We start from the raw sequence: 14,979 nt of genomic DNA, 5'->3' as shown, positions 1-14,979 counted from the left end.
AAACAACTCCATAAGTGGCGATAAGCCTTCTATTATTCTATTTTCCATGTAATGTCACCGGAACATTTCTTTAGGTTAGGTTTGGATAGTGAGTTGAGATGAGTTGAGATGAAAGTTGAATAAAATATTGTTAAAATATTATTTTTTAATATTATTATTGTTTTAAATTTTAAAAATTTTAAATTATTTATTGTATTTTATATGAGAATTTGTGAAAATTAAAATGATATGATGAGAAAATAACATAAAATAAGCTAATAACAAGAATGGGCCATTGAATAACAAGAATGGGCCAAACCTGAAATAAGCTTGGTACAACTACAAATAAAGCCCCAAGTGTTCTTAAAATAAAACCCACAAGTTCTAAACGCCCAAAGGGCCCACAACATAAAATCAGACACGATTAACTCCAGCTGCTGTCGACTGCCTCCCTTTGCTGCCGTGGAACTAGCCTGAAGCCTAAGGGATCCCTAATAGAAATCTTGTTCGCGGCGTTTTGTTTCAGCTACTCAATCACATATGAAAGCCATATACTGTGATTTCAAGGAGGCGAAAGTTCAATGAGATTCGATTGACATAACTCATGTAAGATAATCGTCTATGTCGTATCTTGTTTCCCATTCTTTTCTGTCATGGTTCATTTTTGTGCTAAATCGACCAAATAAACATATAAAAGTACGTTTTAGAAGAAGTTTAATTTCTACTATGCTCGACTAAGGTGAATTTTCGGATGCGTGCTTCTCCCTGTCTTGAAACTGTACCTTTGCTTCACGCCTTCACGGATTCTGACCATTTGACTTATGAACGTCTTAGAAATAGTGCTTTGATGCCAGTGCCTTATATCGGAGAAGATGTCATATGGTTAACCATTTGCCAACAACGCCATCCCTCTTTTCATCAGCTTAATGGGCTTTCTTTTCCATTTATTTCTAGTGTTATTTTTTGTTTGCGAACTATTTCATCCTTTTATCACTTTCCCCTCTTGTTCTTTCTTCCAAATATGCTGTTCAGCTTATTAATCCCTGCAATTTAGGGAACATGTGGGTCAATCTATTATTCCCGGATTGCCGGATGACTTGGCTTTGAGATGTTTGGCAAAGGTGTCCCATGGATACCATGGAATGCTTGAAACCGTCTCAAGAAGCTGGAGAGATTTAATCCGCAGCCCCCACTATGCCAACTTTAAAGCTAGACAAGGATGTTGTGGGGATTGGCTATTTGTTCTTACTGAAGGGTCGAGCAATGAGTGGGTTGCCTATGATCCTGAGGCTGATAGATGGCATCCTATACCCAAGATTCCAATTGGTCATGTTGACTGCCAACACGTTGGATTTTCTTGTGTTAGTGTCTACAATATGTTTTTTGTGATTGGTGGGTCTTATGAGCCACATAATCCTGCATTTCCCCATCAAAGGCCTGTCATAACAAATGACGTTGTGCATTTTGATCCGTACAAGAAACAATGGACTCGCATGGCAAGTATGCGAACACCACGATCTCATTTTGCGTGCAGTGTTGTTTCCGGTAAGGTTTATGTAGCTGGAGGACGCAACTTATCTTGCACCCGAGGGCTTGCTCTTGCCGAGGTTTATGATCCTATGACGGACAAGTATGTTCATATATAAATTTTCATCTAGATTTCGCAAAAGTTTATTGTTACATACTATTTTTTGTATGTGTTGAGGTATTTTTCTTGCACAGGTTATATTTGGTGGGTATTCAATCTAGCACAAACTTGTTCCAACTGTTCAACTCATTACTTTGTTTTTGCTGGTTTGATAGAAATTCAGTTCTCATTCATTTTCTTAAAACATTTTCTTTTTTATAAGAACTTTATTGAATGAAACTAGGCGAAGCCCATATACACATGAAGTATTCAAAAGAAACACCTAATTACATTCTAGAAACCTGAAAAGAAATCAAAACTCATGAGCATTCCCTCCCTTAAGAACAATAGCCGAAAACCACTGCAGCAAAGAAGACACAAACAATTTCCAGATATCCTCAACAGTTCGCTCCTTGTCGTTGAAGCACCTCTCATTCCTTTCCTTCCATAAACACCACATTAAACACAAGGGAATCATCCTCCACGCCGCTGCCAACTGAGAGCTACTGTGCTGCCTATTCCAACATGCTAGTAGATCCACCACTCTCAAATTGTCAACCGTCAAAATCGTCCCAAGTGTGGCTGTCCAAATAAAAAAGGCAACTTTAGACGGCACAAAAGCCCTCCAAATACTCTTCCACAGAAAAGAGAATTGCTGCTGAACAGACAACACTTTATAATACAATTTAACTGAAAACTTTTTGCTCCTTGTGTGTTTCCACAACATTCGATCCCTCTCATTTCCTCCTATATTCAGAGAATACAAGAAACTAAAAAAATCTTCAATATCATCAAGTTCCCAATCCTGTACATTTCTAGTGAAAATAACATTCCAATGCACAGTCCCATTAGCACGACTCAATACTTCTGAAACAGCAGCCTGCTGATTTCCAACCAAGCTGAAAACAATAGGGAAAACAGAATGAAGAGCTCTCTCACCACACCATTCATCGAACCAAAAACAAATTCTTGCACCCTCTCCAACCTCAAACTTAATATGTTTTACGAAACTGTCCCGCCCCTTTCTAATATATTTCCATAAGCACACACCATAAGATCCCCTACCCTCCTTAGAGCACCATCCCCCCCAATCACATCCATACTTTCGATCAATAACCTCTCTCCACAACGAATCCCCTTCCATTTGATACCTCCACAACCACTTCCCTAACAGTGCCTTATTAAAATTACTCAAATTTCACACCCCCAAACCTCCATTCACAATTAGACAGCACACCCTATGCCAACTCACAAGATGGAATTTATTCTCTTCTCCCATGCCACCCCACAAAAATGCTCTAAACAACTTTTCAATCCGGTTTGCCACACCAACCGGTAATGGAAATAAAGAAAGATAATAAGTGGGAAAATTGGAAAACAAAAGCAAATAATAAGTTGTTTCTAATAAGATAATATGTGAATAGTTCATAATAAGTTCATTTGATTGGCAAAAGCATAATATGTGATTTTATGCCCTCCTATATTAGCCATAACCAAACATAAGTTGCAGATGGGAGGAACTGCCGCCACTGCCCAATCCACAGATGGACTGCTTAGGCTTATCATATAAAGGCAAATTCTATATTCTGAGTGACCAGGTGGGCCTGACTGACCAAAGAACTTTCGAGGTTTTTAGTCCATTGAATAGAACATGGTGCATGGTGGATGATTTATGGCCTTTCTCGAGGGCAATGCAATTTGCAGTTCAGGTAATAGGGGATGATCGTGTATATACTGTAGTCGATTGGGGCGATAGCTTCATTAGAACAAGGGATACTGAACAAGGAGAGTGGTATGATGTCGGCTCAGTTCCTCCTGTTGTTCTTTCTGGCCACTCCCGCCCAATGGAGGCCTTTGGTTATGGGTTTGCTGCATTAAGGGATGAATTATATATTTTAGGAGGGAAGGTTCTCAAGTGGGAAGAATCAGGAGGTGGGAGGTTTGACATTGTAAAGTTGGGTTTGGTAAGGGTTTGTAATCCTTCTGTCACACCATTAGGATGGAGGGAAACTAGACCCCTATGTGGATCAGCAAGTGGATCTATTATTGGATGTGCATCCTTGGAAGAAAAGTCTTCATTTTCCTCAAAGGTAATGTAAATTTTGATGCTGATCTAACTTTAGTTATAAGCCTTAGCTATGGTTTTGCTGATTGTTGTGCAAAACCGTCGCATAAACTTCAGTTGAGAGCCTTCGAGTCTTCAAGAGTAATCCACCCAATTCATTGGTTTTACCTTCTTGTGAATTGAGCTACTTTATGTTTAAACCTTTTTTTGGGGGTATATTAGGCATTACATTATGTTTTTGCTTCAAAGATGTATAACTACCTAGAAACTCTCTTTTGTGGCATGTATCCTGCCTTTTTAAGTCAATAAGAGTGTCTTTTCTTTTAGAAATGTTGGTTCTTTTTTCCTCTTGTTGCATGATCATGAATCACAAGCAACTCATTCTATTTCTCAAAGAGCAACAAATATTCTTTCATGTTATATTTACAACACTGCTGACACGTGTGTCCATTTTTCTCCCTATGTTGTTTGCTATCGGTATACTTTTTCTTTTTCTATTTTCACCTTGAGTTTCCCAGGTTTCTTTTATAACATGGATTTTTTTTTATAAAGCAACATGGACTTGGTTATTGATATTGTCTTTCCAGGAAGAAAGTTTTCCTTTTCTTCTGGTACTTTCCTCTGTTTCTTTTTCCATATACTTTATGATCTGGTAAACGAAGTTTACGTATTCTAACCATTATCAGTTATTAGTGGAGAACACAAAGTATCCGCTGATAAGTTCTTTTTTTTTCAGGTTATGTTTTGTTAGAGAAGGCAAATAAAGACTCATTTTCACTATGGTGAATGAAAAATCTGGGGTTTGTAACCATTTATTGAGTCCAATACTTGAGCATAGTTAGCAGTACGAGTTGCTTCTCAAGACCTTGAACAACGAGTGCAAGAAACAAGGGCAATGGATTGGTACTGAGGTGATTGAAAGATTTAGCTAGATTGGAATCATTGGATGCATGGTGTATCTTTTGGACTGCATGTATCCAGAATAGTGACTGTTATCAGGCAGAGCATTGGAGCATAGTGATAGTGCTCCCTCTCTTCTCGTATTGTTTTCCTTTTCACTTGGTTATATCACATTGCTTGTGTAGTTTTTAGGATTTGCTGTCTTTTACTCGATTGTTCTTATAATGTAGCAAGGGATTATTGATTTGTGTAATTCAAGGATGTAGTTTGGTGCTCCTTTATGCATTTCTCTTCGAATACATTCTATGTACATGGACAACACCTGTTTTTTTTTTTTTTTTTTTTTTTTTTTTTGTGTCTTAGGTAAGAAGAAATGGGAATAACTCTTTGCAAATAAGATTGTACCCTTCATTACGCCCCGTGCCTCCTCATCCTGTTGCCTCCTCGTGTCCTTACTATGGTTCAGACTGTTGAGTATTTCCCTTGGTACAGCCTAATTAATTGGATCCTGGCTGTCTGGATGGACTCACATATTCCTGGTGGTTTTATTCATTGTACAAAACTAAGGCCATAATTAGATATTCCACGGGGGTTTATCCAATATCCGAGTTGTGGATTGACAGTGATTTTGTTGAAAGTCAGACTGTAAATGAATTTTGTGGGGACAAATTTTGGGGTATTGCAAATGTGAGATGCTACAAAGAAATTAACCCATGCATTTTATGACCTGTAAACAAAAGAATTTTGGATTTGTTCATCACTTCCACCTGATATGTAATTCTCTCTTTCGTTTTGGTTTTGGTTTTTTTATTTTGCTTAGTCTGCTATGTTGGTTGGTATGACTGCTGAAATCGTCTTTCTGAAGGTGCCTGCCGAGTGCCGATCCTGGCCAGGGTTTCTAGTCATTTTTCGTTGCAACCATGAAATATTGTTCTTACTATAGTTTTTCTTTGTATGTAATCAAAAACAAAATGCAATTACTCCCTGAAGCGCCATGGTTGACTGAAGCACACAAATCTAGATGCGGCCTATCGGGTATGTGAAATAATAGTTGCAGCCGTAAGTTTGTAAGCGTCGCACAATCATTTTATAAAAAGTGAATAAATATAGTATCTACATGAAAAAAAAAATTAATAATAATAGCGGACACCACTCTTTTTCAAAATGACTGCACGACAGTTGTGTACTCCACTACTATATGCAGCATTACTCTATGACGTGGATTTGGTTAAAAAAGAAAAACCATCTAATCTAATTTTGGTGAGGTTGATGCTAGCCAGCTAACGCAATTTACAAGGGGAGGAGGGGTTGAGATTGAAGATGTTTGTGGGTGCAAGCAAACATCATTGTTGGCTGTAAACTTTTGGAAGGCTATGGCGGCATCTCTAGCCCCAAGTCATTTTCATGGACGCCCGGAATCTTTACACTCCAAGAAATGCTAAGCACATTTCACTTTCATTGCCTTTGGTGATATTATTTTCTGGTTTTGCAAATGTGCTTTAGAGGGATATTTTTGTCGTATAATCCCTCTATTTCCACATCAAATGTATAAATAAATGCTACAAACATCCTCCATATATATATATATATATATATATATATATATGGGGTAACAAAGTTAGTTGTGATTGGGGATGGTGGACTGGTCGAGGCCGGTCGATTGGCTTTATTATTGCAGGTTTGGTGGTATCAGATCAGGAGGTGTAGTCTGCTTTTGTATCCTTCCAGAGTCACTTATGAAGTGCAGGGCAGCGTTATATTTTATGCCATTTAACTTTTTCTTGCTTGGGAGGGCAGACTCCTCACTCAGCAGGCCTTTGCTTTTACAAATCCGCTCCTCGTAAATTCTTCCTTTTTTTAGAGCAACGATGTTCTTATCATTCCTTTTACATCATTCTCTCGTATAATAATTGATAACTTTTTATTATGTTCTACTTGTGAATCAATAATTTTAGCATCATTCCTTTTATTTTCATGTGGCAATGTTCCAAATTTCCCCCTGTTTTCTATTAACTTGGGTTGATGGAATTTATAATAAAATGATTTAATTTAAAATTGAGAAAATATATTTACAACCGTGAATTGTATAATTATTGTATAATCGTTTTTAAAAAAATGAATAAAATATGAGACTCATATAAGAAATTAATTTTTTAATAATAGACTACACTTTTTTTTAAAATAATTACACGATTATATATAAAATTACTCTTTAAAATTTGTCATAACGCGATCGAGAATTTTAATCGGAGCTATTGTCCAAACTGTCCGTGATATTTACTTTTATATATCTTGCTTGGGAGGGCAGACTCACTTCGGAAGTTGCAGTTATATAAGCATATGCCATCTTCGTTATTCACACAGCTGAGCACAATCTCCTCTCCCTTAGTATCTGGAACGTTTGACTTTCACTACCGACCTCCCAGCCATGGTAATTGCTTTCACTCTTACATTGTTTCGAAAGCTTTGGATGAGTTTTTTCTTTTCCTAGTTTCTTACATTGTTTTATAGACTTTTGACTTCGTTTCCTTCTCTATCTATTGCCATTTCATTATCTCAAATCGGTCGTCATTGAAATTTGTACGTAGGGGTTGAGCGATAACAATGGTGTCAATGATTTAGCATACGAATCCGTGAACAAGAAGAATCCAAGACAAGGAGGGTTTAAAGCCACTTATTTCATCTTTGGTAAGTAATCAATATTGCATCACATGTTCGATCCTGAAAAGATCATAGCATGTTGGACAAAAACGTAACTGTTGTGTATATGGCAGTGATGATGGGGCTGGATAGCATAGGCTTCGTGGCTAACATGGTAAGCATTGTTTTATATTTCCGGTACGTCATGCACTTTGACATCTCTGGCTCTGCAAACACCACCACAAACTACTTGGGTTCCGCATTCTTGCTCACGCTCGTTGGAGGGTTCGTCTCTGATACCTATATGACTCGTCTCAACACTTGTATACTCTTTGATGCGATTCAATTACTGGTAAAGTTTCGTTTCTTTCTCGAGAAGAATCAAGCTTTCATAACTCAGTTAGTGATCATTTTACAGCAGAAGCTGGAAAGCAAAAAGAATATAAAACTCAAATGGATGTCTTGATCAACTCTAATAGATTGTGAAATCCAAAAGATTGCAGCAATCTTTTAGTTCTTTTTGTTTGAATGAACCAGAGAAACTTATGTCAACGAAGTTTGTTATATAAATCAATGCCTTACGTTTTGGGGTGTTCTACTTTCAGGGATATATTTTGCTCATAATTCAATCTTACAATTCTAAACTGCAACCCGAAGCTTGTGGGAAGTCAAACTGTGTGCATGGTACAAAAGCTTTGCTATTTTATGCTTCATTATGCTTGTTGGCACTTGGAGGCGGTGGAATCAGAGGCTCTGTTCCTGCTTTAGGTGCTGATCAATTTGACTCAAATGATCCTGAAGAAAGAAAGCACATAGCTTCCTTCTTCAATTGGTTTTTGCTTAGCATTACTATAGGGGCTTCCATTGGGGTAACATTTGTAGTATATGTCAGCTCACCTTTTGGATGGTATAGAGGCTTTATCATCTCCATGTCGTGCGCATTTGCTGGTCTTGTTTTTGTTGCTTTGGGCAAGCCATATTACCGTGTTCGGGTGCCAGGAGAAAGTCAGTTGTTGAGAGTCTTAGAGGTCTCTCTCTCTCTGTCTCTCTAATGGGATATTCAAGACTTCCAAGTCCTTGCATAACTCATTTGAGAATAGCCTTGCAGGTTTTGGTGGTAGCAGTGAAGAACTCGAGGATAGAAGTAACTAATTCAGATGAATTATATGAGCCAGTACTCGATCATGAGTCCTTTTCGAATCGAGAGCTCATCCCCCACACCAACCAGTTCAGGCATGATGATTTCTTAGCCATTTTTATCATCTGATGCTATTTTCTCAGAACAACGAATATATATTTGATCCGACTTGTATACATATGCTTGACTAGATTTCTAGACAAGGCCGCTATAATCCCAAAAGGCAAGGAGGCAGGAAAATGGAGAGTCTGCTCAGTAACACAAGTAGAAGAAGTGAAGATTCTGACGAGGATGATGCCCATCCTCTTAAGCACCATCCTCATGAACACATGTTTAGCCCAGTTGCAGACCTTTTCCGTCCAGCAAGGAGCCATCATGAACACACGCATTAACGGTTTTGACATCTCGCCGGCCTCCATTCCCGTGATTCCTCTAGTGTTCATGGCCGTCCTCATACCTGTCTATGAATTTGTCTTTGTGCCGATCCTACGTAGAATCACCGGCCACCCAAACGGCATCACCCACCTGCAGAGAGTGGGAGTTGGACTTGTCCTCTCTGCAATCTCAATGGGTATAGCAGGTATAATAGAAGTGAAGAGAAAGCACGAATTCAACCACCACAATCATCGCATTAGCGTCTTTTGGCTATCGTTCCATTATTCTATCTTTGGAATTGCTGATATGTTTACACTTGTGGGGTTGATGGAATTTTTCTATAAAGAGTCTCCTGCTGGCATGAGATCCCTTTCCACTTCCTTCTCGTGGCTCTCTTTGTCCATCGGCTACTACTTGAGCGCAGTATTCGTTGACATCATCAATTCGGTCACTGGAAAGTTAACCAAGAACAAGATGGGGTGGTTGGAAGGGCTTGACATGAATAAGAACCATGTTGAACTTTTCTACTGGTTCTTGGCAATTCTCAGCATTCTCAATTTTGCCAACTATCTCTTTTGGGCTAAATGGTACAAATATAAAGAGGACGTTCCGAATGATGAACAAACGCCATTAAAAGTAAGCCAACCTGGTGGCATGAATCAAGAACAAGAACAAGAACAAGAACAAGAACAGAAGGAACTTTAGCCAGACCACCTTAATCATCCCCAGTTGCAAAGTGAAATAAAATGTATTGGTTCGCTTGTTATTTTCCTTTTAGATAGGATGGTTTTGTTTTCAAATTATGGCGATTTTGTTTCCTACTTTTAATGCTACATCTCAAGTACTGGACTTAAATAAGTGGTAGTACATGCATAGTTTGGGAATTCTGAGATATACATTTGCCTAAAAGCGTCTCCGATAATCCTAGATACAAAGTAATTAACTTGAAAATTAAAGAAACGCCTTATGCTTGTCAGCTCTTGCTAAATTGATCCTGCTTCGGCTCAATACTTTCATCATTCTTTGGCCTCGTGTTGATAAGAACCTGACATGATGAACAGATGTTTTAATTAATTATAAAAATTTATTATGAATCAGCAACTATTCCCTCTCACACCCCCGCAATTAGAGCTTATGGTTGTGACTTGTGTGGGTGATAAGAACTCAGACAAGTGATAAAACTTCACCTTCCTAAGCATGGTATTCTCATTGATCAAAGTTGAGATCTTCTCTTCCAACTTGGAGTTCTTGTCCTGCAATTCCTGGGCTCTTGATTCAAGATCATTGACATATACCTTCTTCCTTTCTCGGGCCTGTTGTGCAGACACCCTGTTCCTGAGCAACCTATTAAAAAGGAAAATATGCTTTGAAATGCATTCACCACTCATGCTTCGAATCATTGCATCAGAATTCTACAAGAGAGAACGAGATATCATAGAAGTAATTACACCTCACAAATAATAAAATAGAACAAGAAATAAAGAAAATTCTTATAGAATTCGTCCAAGAACAAGACAAAAAAAAAAAAAAAAGGACCAAGATACCTCTTGAGGCGTCTGTACTCTTTATCAACAGGGTTTCGTCCCCTGCGGCGTTTCATGGACAACCCAGTCTGGTGCTGAATGTCTGCATTATTTTCCCGGTTACTATTACCAAAGACATTGGATATGACAGCAGTGTTGGTTGGTGGTGCAGCTTCCACGTCTGGAACCGTGAACAAATCGTCATCGCTCTCTTCTGGATTCAACACAACAACGTCAACCAAAACCCAATAACATGAGTAATAATTAACTAATGATAACAAGTGGAAATATATATAAAGAGAATAAAGATTCATCATATATTTTTTAATTTTGTGCTTGCACCAACCTACTTTGCTCTTCTTTTGTGGAAGGAAGGAATGGGTTATAGGGCTATTGTTTTCACTGAGCCTCCTCCAAGTAGAAGATCCAACTGCATCTTCCTCGGCCGTCTGAACCTGCTGCTGTTCCTGCATCTGCTCACTAGAGGATTCCAGCGGGGAAGTGTTGGCCCCTTTTCCATCTCCGGCTCTCGGAAGAGACATCTGCGGCTCCTGAATTTTGAGTGATCTTTGTGCTTGCTTCCCTGGAAATGCAACGGTTGATAATATTGCAGTATTCTGTCCGTGACCCACTTTCTTGCTCGGATTTTTGTAATCTTTGGAAAAGGAAAGTTTGGCTCAAAAACGAACACGTTGATGTAAAAGCCGCCATCCCCCATGGATAAAAGTGAATTAAATGCTATTATTCATCCTGATCTTGCACCGTATTTCTTTCACTTTCTCGTTAAGAGACGAAAGAAAAAAGAGAAAAACAAGTGAAAATCGATACTACGTCTTTTACCCTCCATGGTTTTCAGAAAACATTTCAATTCATCTCATTTCATTTAATTTTATTATTTTAATTATTTTAATTTTTAATATAAAATAAAATAAATAATTTAACTTTTTCAAATTTTAAAATAAAAATAATATTAAAAAATATATTTTAATAATTTTTTTATTTAATTTTTTAATTTTAATCTTAATTTATATCATCTTATTTCACCTTTTAAAACAAACGAGCCTATAGGATCGATGATCGTTGGTTTGCTGCGACTCTTTGGGTTCGGGAGATCTCACACGTGCATGTGCTGAATCAGGACCGTCCGAGGAGATATCAGACCATTCTTTTTCTATTAAAAAGCCCGCGTACGGAAGAAAATTTATGTGAGACTGCGTTGACAAGACGTGGTGGGGGGTCCAGACTAGAACATGGCTTTACCTGGTTGTGGCTTTGCATTTCACAGACCAAACTGGTGTACGTGGGTGCCTCTATCCCACATGTATGACTCCCAAAACAAAATTATTTAGAGTCGAAAAAATTTCATCCTTAAAAATAATTATTAGAAACGTCTCAAAAAATAAATAATTTTATAAAAATATTCCAACGGCTAAAAAAATCTGTTCGAACAAGATCTTTTGAGAAGAATTAAGTCATCTCAAAAATAAGTTCGAACCTAAAATTAATGTTTGTTCAAATAGTTTATAATTTGTTTGAATAGTAAACTTAGCAGGAAAGTAATTTATTTTGATAGAAAAAGTTTAAATTCATTCGAACCAAAATATATTCATTTGAACGGGAAAGATTTGGTAGAAAAAATAGGCGGGAATGTTGCAAGCTCGTTCAAACACACAATTTATACATTCAAATGGAATATTTGGTGGGAAATTAAGTTAAAATTAGCGGAAATTTTTTTAAACCTTGTTCAAATGGAATATAAAATATTTACAAATCCATAAATTAATTTTATGTAATTAATGTAAAAAAAATTAGTGATTTATTTTACGTTGAATAAATATTACTTATAGAATCATTTTTTATATTATTGTGGATGGCAAGTAAAATGAAAACAAAAATAATTAACAATAAACAAGCTAGCGAACACTAAAAATAAAAATCATACATTAATTGCATTCCAAAAATATAATATATGGCGGGAATATAATGTATAGCTATTTGAATATTTAAATTAATTATACAAAATACAAATTGTCATGATTGTCCATGCAAAAAAGCACATTTAATACAAATAAAAGATATAAAGTACTACTGGGCCAAATCGTGTAGCATCGCCTCGACTCCAGCAATGCGTGTCTCAATATCAATCACTCGAAACATGATCTTCGACTCAGTCTCTACGAGGGCGACCTGGACTGCATCAATGATCTCTTATGTCTGTGCACGCATCTCTGCACACACGATATTTGCAATCTCTTCATGAATAGTACTGTGTGATGCACCCTGGATAGATACCTCATCAAATATACCCTGTGTACCTTCTTGAGTGTCAATCGCCTCTATAGTGGGTGCACGAATATGAAATCTGGAGTGTTCGATGCTATGAGACAAGGTCGTCGAGTTTATCAGTTCAATCGGCTCCCGAATATGCTCAAACTCATCTGGCCTGATTCCTTTTACTGCATGACTCCAAATGGCAATATATTCGTCATAATTTTTTTTTATAAGTACAAGTATTATATATATCAAAAGGAGTAACCAAGTAAACTGAATAAAATAAAACTTTACCTGTCGTAATATAGGTGGCCTCTGATCGAATTCTAGCGAATATATCTCGCTAAGTCGATAGGCACCCCATGAGCGACCCGTAACATAAATCGTGCATGATCCATGCTCACCTCAGTTTGTGCAGTTGATGATTGATGTTGTTGGCTATTATAATATTCATAATATTGAAAAAATTAGATAACTCCACTCGTTTGATGCACTTGCTCACATCATAGGAAGAAGCATCTGGACCTACAACCAACTCATGAACCTCATGATCAGCGAGGCCATCGATCTCATCAGGCATCACAATATACTCCTTCTCTGCAGTCTCTCCATCGCCTGTAGTTATAGACTGATCTCTACGCACCATGTTAGGATACGTAGTGGGTAATCGAGGGATACCTAGAAAATCAGCAACTGTATCAACTGAAAATTGTACTGAGATGCCTCGGACGGAGAAAGTGTATGCCTCATCCTCCTGGCTGGCATGGCCAAGTTCTTTATAGACTCAGATACAATATTGATGTGCGAAACTATCTTTTCTATGCCTTCGTCCTTCTGATCGATGATCGGTGTCCAACCATGATTGAGAAAGATAGATGCGAGAGAATGTCTCTCCGTTAGAAGATCTCTAAAATCATCTATTTTCACCTGCCTCTCCAACAAAATAGTCATCTCTTGGACTTTTTCGCTAGATAATTGCCCTGACGCAACCCGCTTCTTTCCCCAAGAAGCCATTGTAGTGACGCTAAATTGATGATATAAAATTAAGGACAATGATTACAAAATATCATAATTATAATTAGATCAAGGTAATTATATCTAAAAAAAAATGTACCATTCGAATGCTTAATAACATGTTCCAATGATGTTATAGTGCGTTCGATCGGTAATAAATATACGTTCAAACACTCATAGATTGTCGTTCGAATCAACTAATTGTGGTTCAAATGAAAACCATTCGTATGCCGCTCGAACATATTATACATGTTTGAACGATGATTTCTGGTTTGGAATCGTCAATGGCTGAGTCGACTCAACTGTTGCCAAAATCATAAATTTACAATTTAAAAATGTCATTTTTCCTCCCACAACAACAATGAGAGGCCGGGATAGAATCATCTCGTCCTCCATTTCTAGCCAACTACGATTTTGAAATGGGGTTTTTTTCAAAAACTCCATTTTCAACCCATTTAAAACATATTTTAGGAGAAATTAATCGATAAAAACGGTTGGGAGAGTACATACATGTTGTGGGTTGGAGAGTGGTGGTGGACGGTGGCTTCAACGACTGCATTTGGCAGCTGGTGACACTAGACCGGCTAAGTGGCAACGAGAGTGGGTTTGGTGCGTTCTAACAGCGCTGGGTCTGGACATGATCTCTAATATTTCTTTCTTTCTATTTGAACGACATTACTAACAGTTCAAACGCATTCATTTTATCCGTTCAAATGCTTACCAATACTGTTCCAAAGAGAAAAATTAGCGTATGTTATTATTATATTTATTATATAATATAGTATATATACTTATACTACTTATATATAATACTTATACTACCTATATATACTTATATACTACAATATATTATACTTCAAACATACAACTATATAATTATATACTACTATAATTATAATAGACTTATATAGTTATACTTATATATATATATTTGTTACCTTATATTATAGTTAGATATGCAACTATAAAATATAATATACTTATATATTTATAACTATCATATAGTATACTTATATATAATACATACTTATAAGTATAAGATCAATACTTTTACTATACTTAGACTAATAAGAAGATATATAGTTATATATATATATATATATTGTTCACTTATATTATAGTTAGATATACAACTATATCTATGTATATACTACGATATATTATACTTTATATATTTAATATACTTATATAATATACTCTTATATAATATACTTATAATACTTATATGGGTGTACTATATAAGTATATAGTTTAATACACTACTATATTCTTATCTTCTACTATATATTTAGACTTATATATATTCTTAACTTATATTATACTTATTAACTTATACTTCATATATATTCTTAACATAAATATAAGTGCTCTATATACCTATACTGTTATATATAGTAATAAAATTAGATATATATATATATATTATATATTCGAACTGCCTATTATC

General features: G+C 36.6%; 3 protein-coding genes across 4 annotated transcripts; 2 read left to right on the top strand and 1 right to left on the bottom strand.

The window, feature by feature from the left end:
- The first annotated feature begins 358 nt into the window (after positions 1 to 358).
- Positions 359 to 4,847, top strand: LOC109005671 (F-box/kelch-repeat protein At1g16250). The gene is made up of 4 exons (XM_018984700.2): positions 359 to 585; positions 1,034 to 1,609; positions 3,117 to 3,696; positions 4,408 to 4,847. Coding segments are annotated over exons 1-4 (1,173 nt in total). The 5' UTR covers positions 359 to 583; the 3' UTR covers positions 4,423 to 4,847.
- A 2,047-nt stretch (positions 4,848 to 6,894) lies between these two features.
- Positions 6,895 to 9,582, top strand: LOC109005670 (protein NRT1/ PTR FAMILY 4.5-like). Its single transcript, XM_018984697.2, has 6 exons — positions 6,895 to 7,002; positions 7,160 to 7,259; positions 7,346 to 7,563; positions 7,817 to 8,239; positions 8,320 to 8,444; positions 8,541 to 9,582. The coding sequence occupies exons 1-6, from the start codon at positions 7,000 to 7,002 to the stop codon at positions 9,427 to 9,429; spliced, it is 1,758 nt and encodes a 585-aa protein (XP_018840242.1). The 5' UTR covers positions 6,895 to 6,999; the 3' UTR covers positions 9,430 to 9,582.
- LOC109005672 (transcription factor HY5-like) lies at positions 9,454 to 10,914 on the bottom strand. Of its 2 annotated transcripts, none has more exons than XM_018984702.2 (4): positions 10,594 to 10,914; positions 10,269 to 10,458; positions 9,912 to 10,068; positions 9,454 to 9,769 (listed from the first exon to the last, which is right to left on the bottom strand). In XM_018984702.2, the coding sequence occupies exons 1-4, from the start codon at positions 10,787 to 10,789 to the stop codon at positions 9,698 to 9,700; spliced, it is 615 nt and encodes a 204-aa protein (XP_018840247.1). In that variant the 5' UTR covers positions 10,790 to 10,914; the 3' UTR covers positions 9,454 to 9,697. The 2 variants fall into 2 exon arrangements, with proteins under 2 accessions (XP_018840247.1, XP_018840246.1); XM_018984701.2 differs by having other exon boundaries at positions 10,269 to 10,461; positions 10,594 to 10,909.
- Between the last annotated feature and the right edge of the window lie 4,065 nt (positions 10,915 to 14,979).

Source organism: Juglans regia, chromosome 7 (genome assembly GCF_001411555.2).
Source record: "Juglans regia cultivar Chandler chromosome 7, Walnut 2.0, whole genome shotgun sequence".
NCBI lineage: Eukaryota > Viridiplantae > Streptophyta > Magnoliopsida > Fagales > Juglandaceae > Juglans > Juglans regia.
This window is presented reverse-complemented; position numbering and strand designations above follow the sequence as displayed.

Bases quoted from the DNA above. Each gene is read 5' to 3' on its own strand.
- LOC109005671 (XM_018984700.2), top strand. The intron at 1,610-3,116 runs GTATGTTCATAT...CATAAGTTGCAG, and splicing joins TATGATCCTATGACGGACAA to ATGGGAGGAACTGCCGCCAC.
- LOC109005670 (XM_018984697.2), top strand. The intron at 7,564-7,816 runs GTAAAGTTTCGT...TTCTACTTTCAG, and splicing joins TTGATGCGATTCAATTACTG to GGATATATTTTGCTCATAAT. The intron at 8,240-8,319 runs GTCTCTCTCTCT...ATAGCCTTGCAG, and splicing joins AGTTGTTGAGAGTCTTAGAG to GTTTTGGTGGTAGCAGTGAA.
- LOC109005672 (XM_018984701.2), bottom strand. From the start codon at position 10,789: ATGTCTCTTCCGAGAGCCGGAGATGGAAAAGGGGCCAACACTTCCCCG. The intron at 10,069-10,268 runs GTATCTTGGTCC...CCTTTTTAATAG, and splicing joins GAGTACAGACGCCTCAAGAG to GTTGCTCAGGAACAGGGTGT. The intron at 9,770-9,911 runs GTGAAGTTTTAT...TCATCATGTCAG, and splicing joins AGAATACCATGCTTAGGAAG to GTTCTTATCAACACGAGGCC.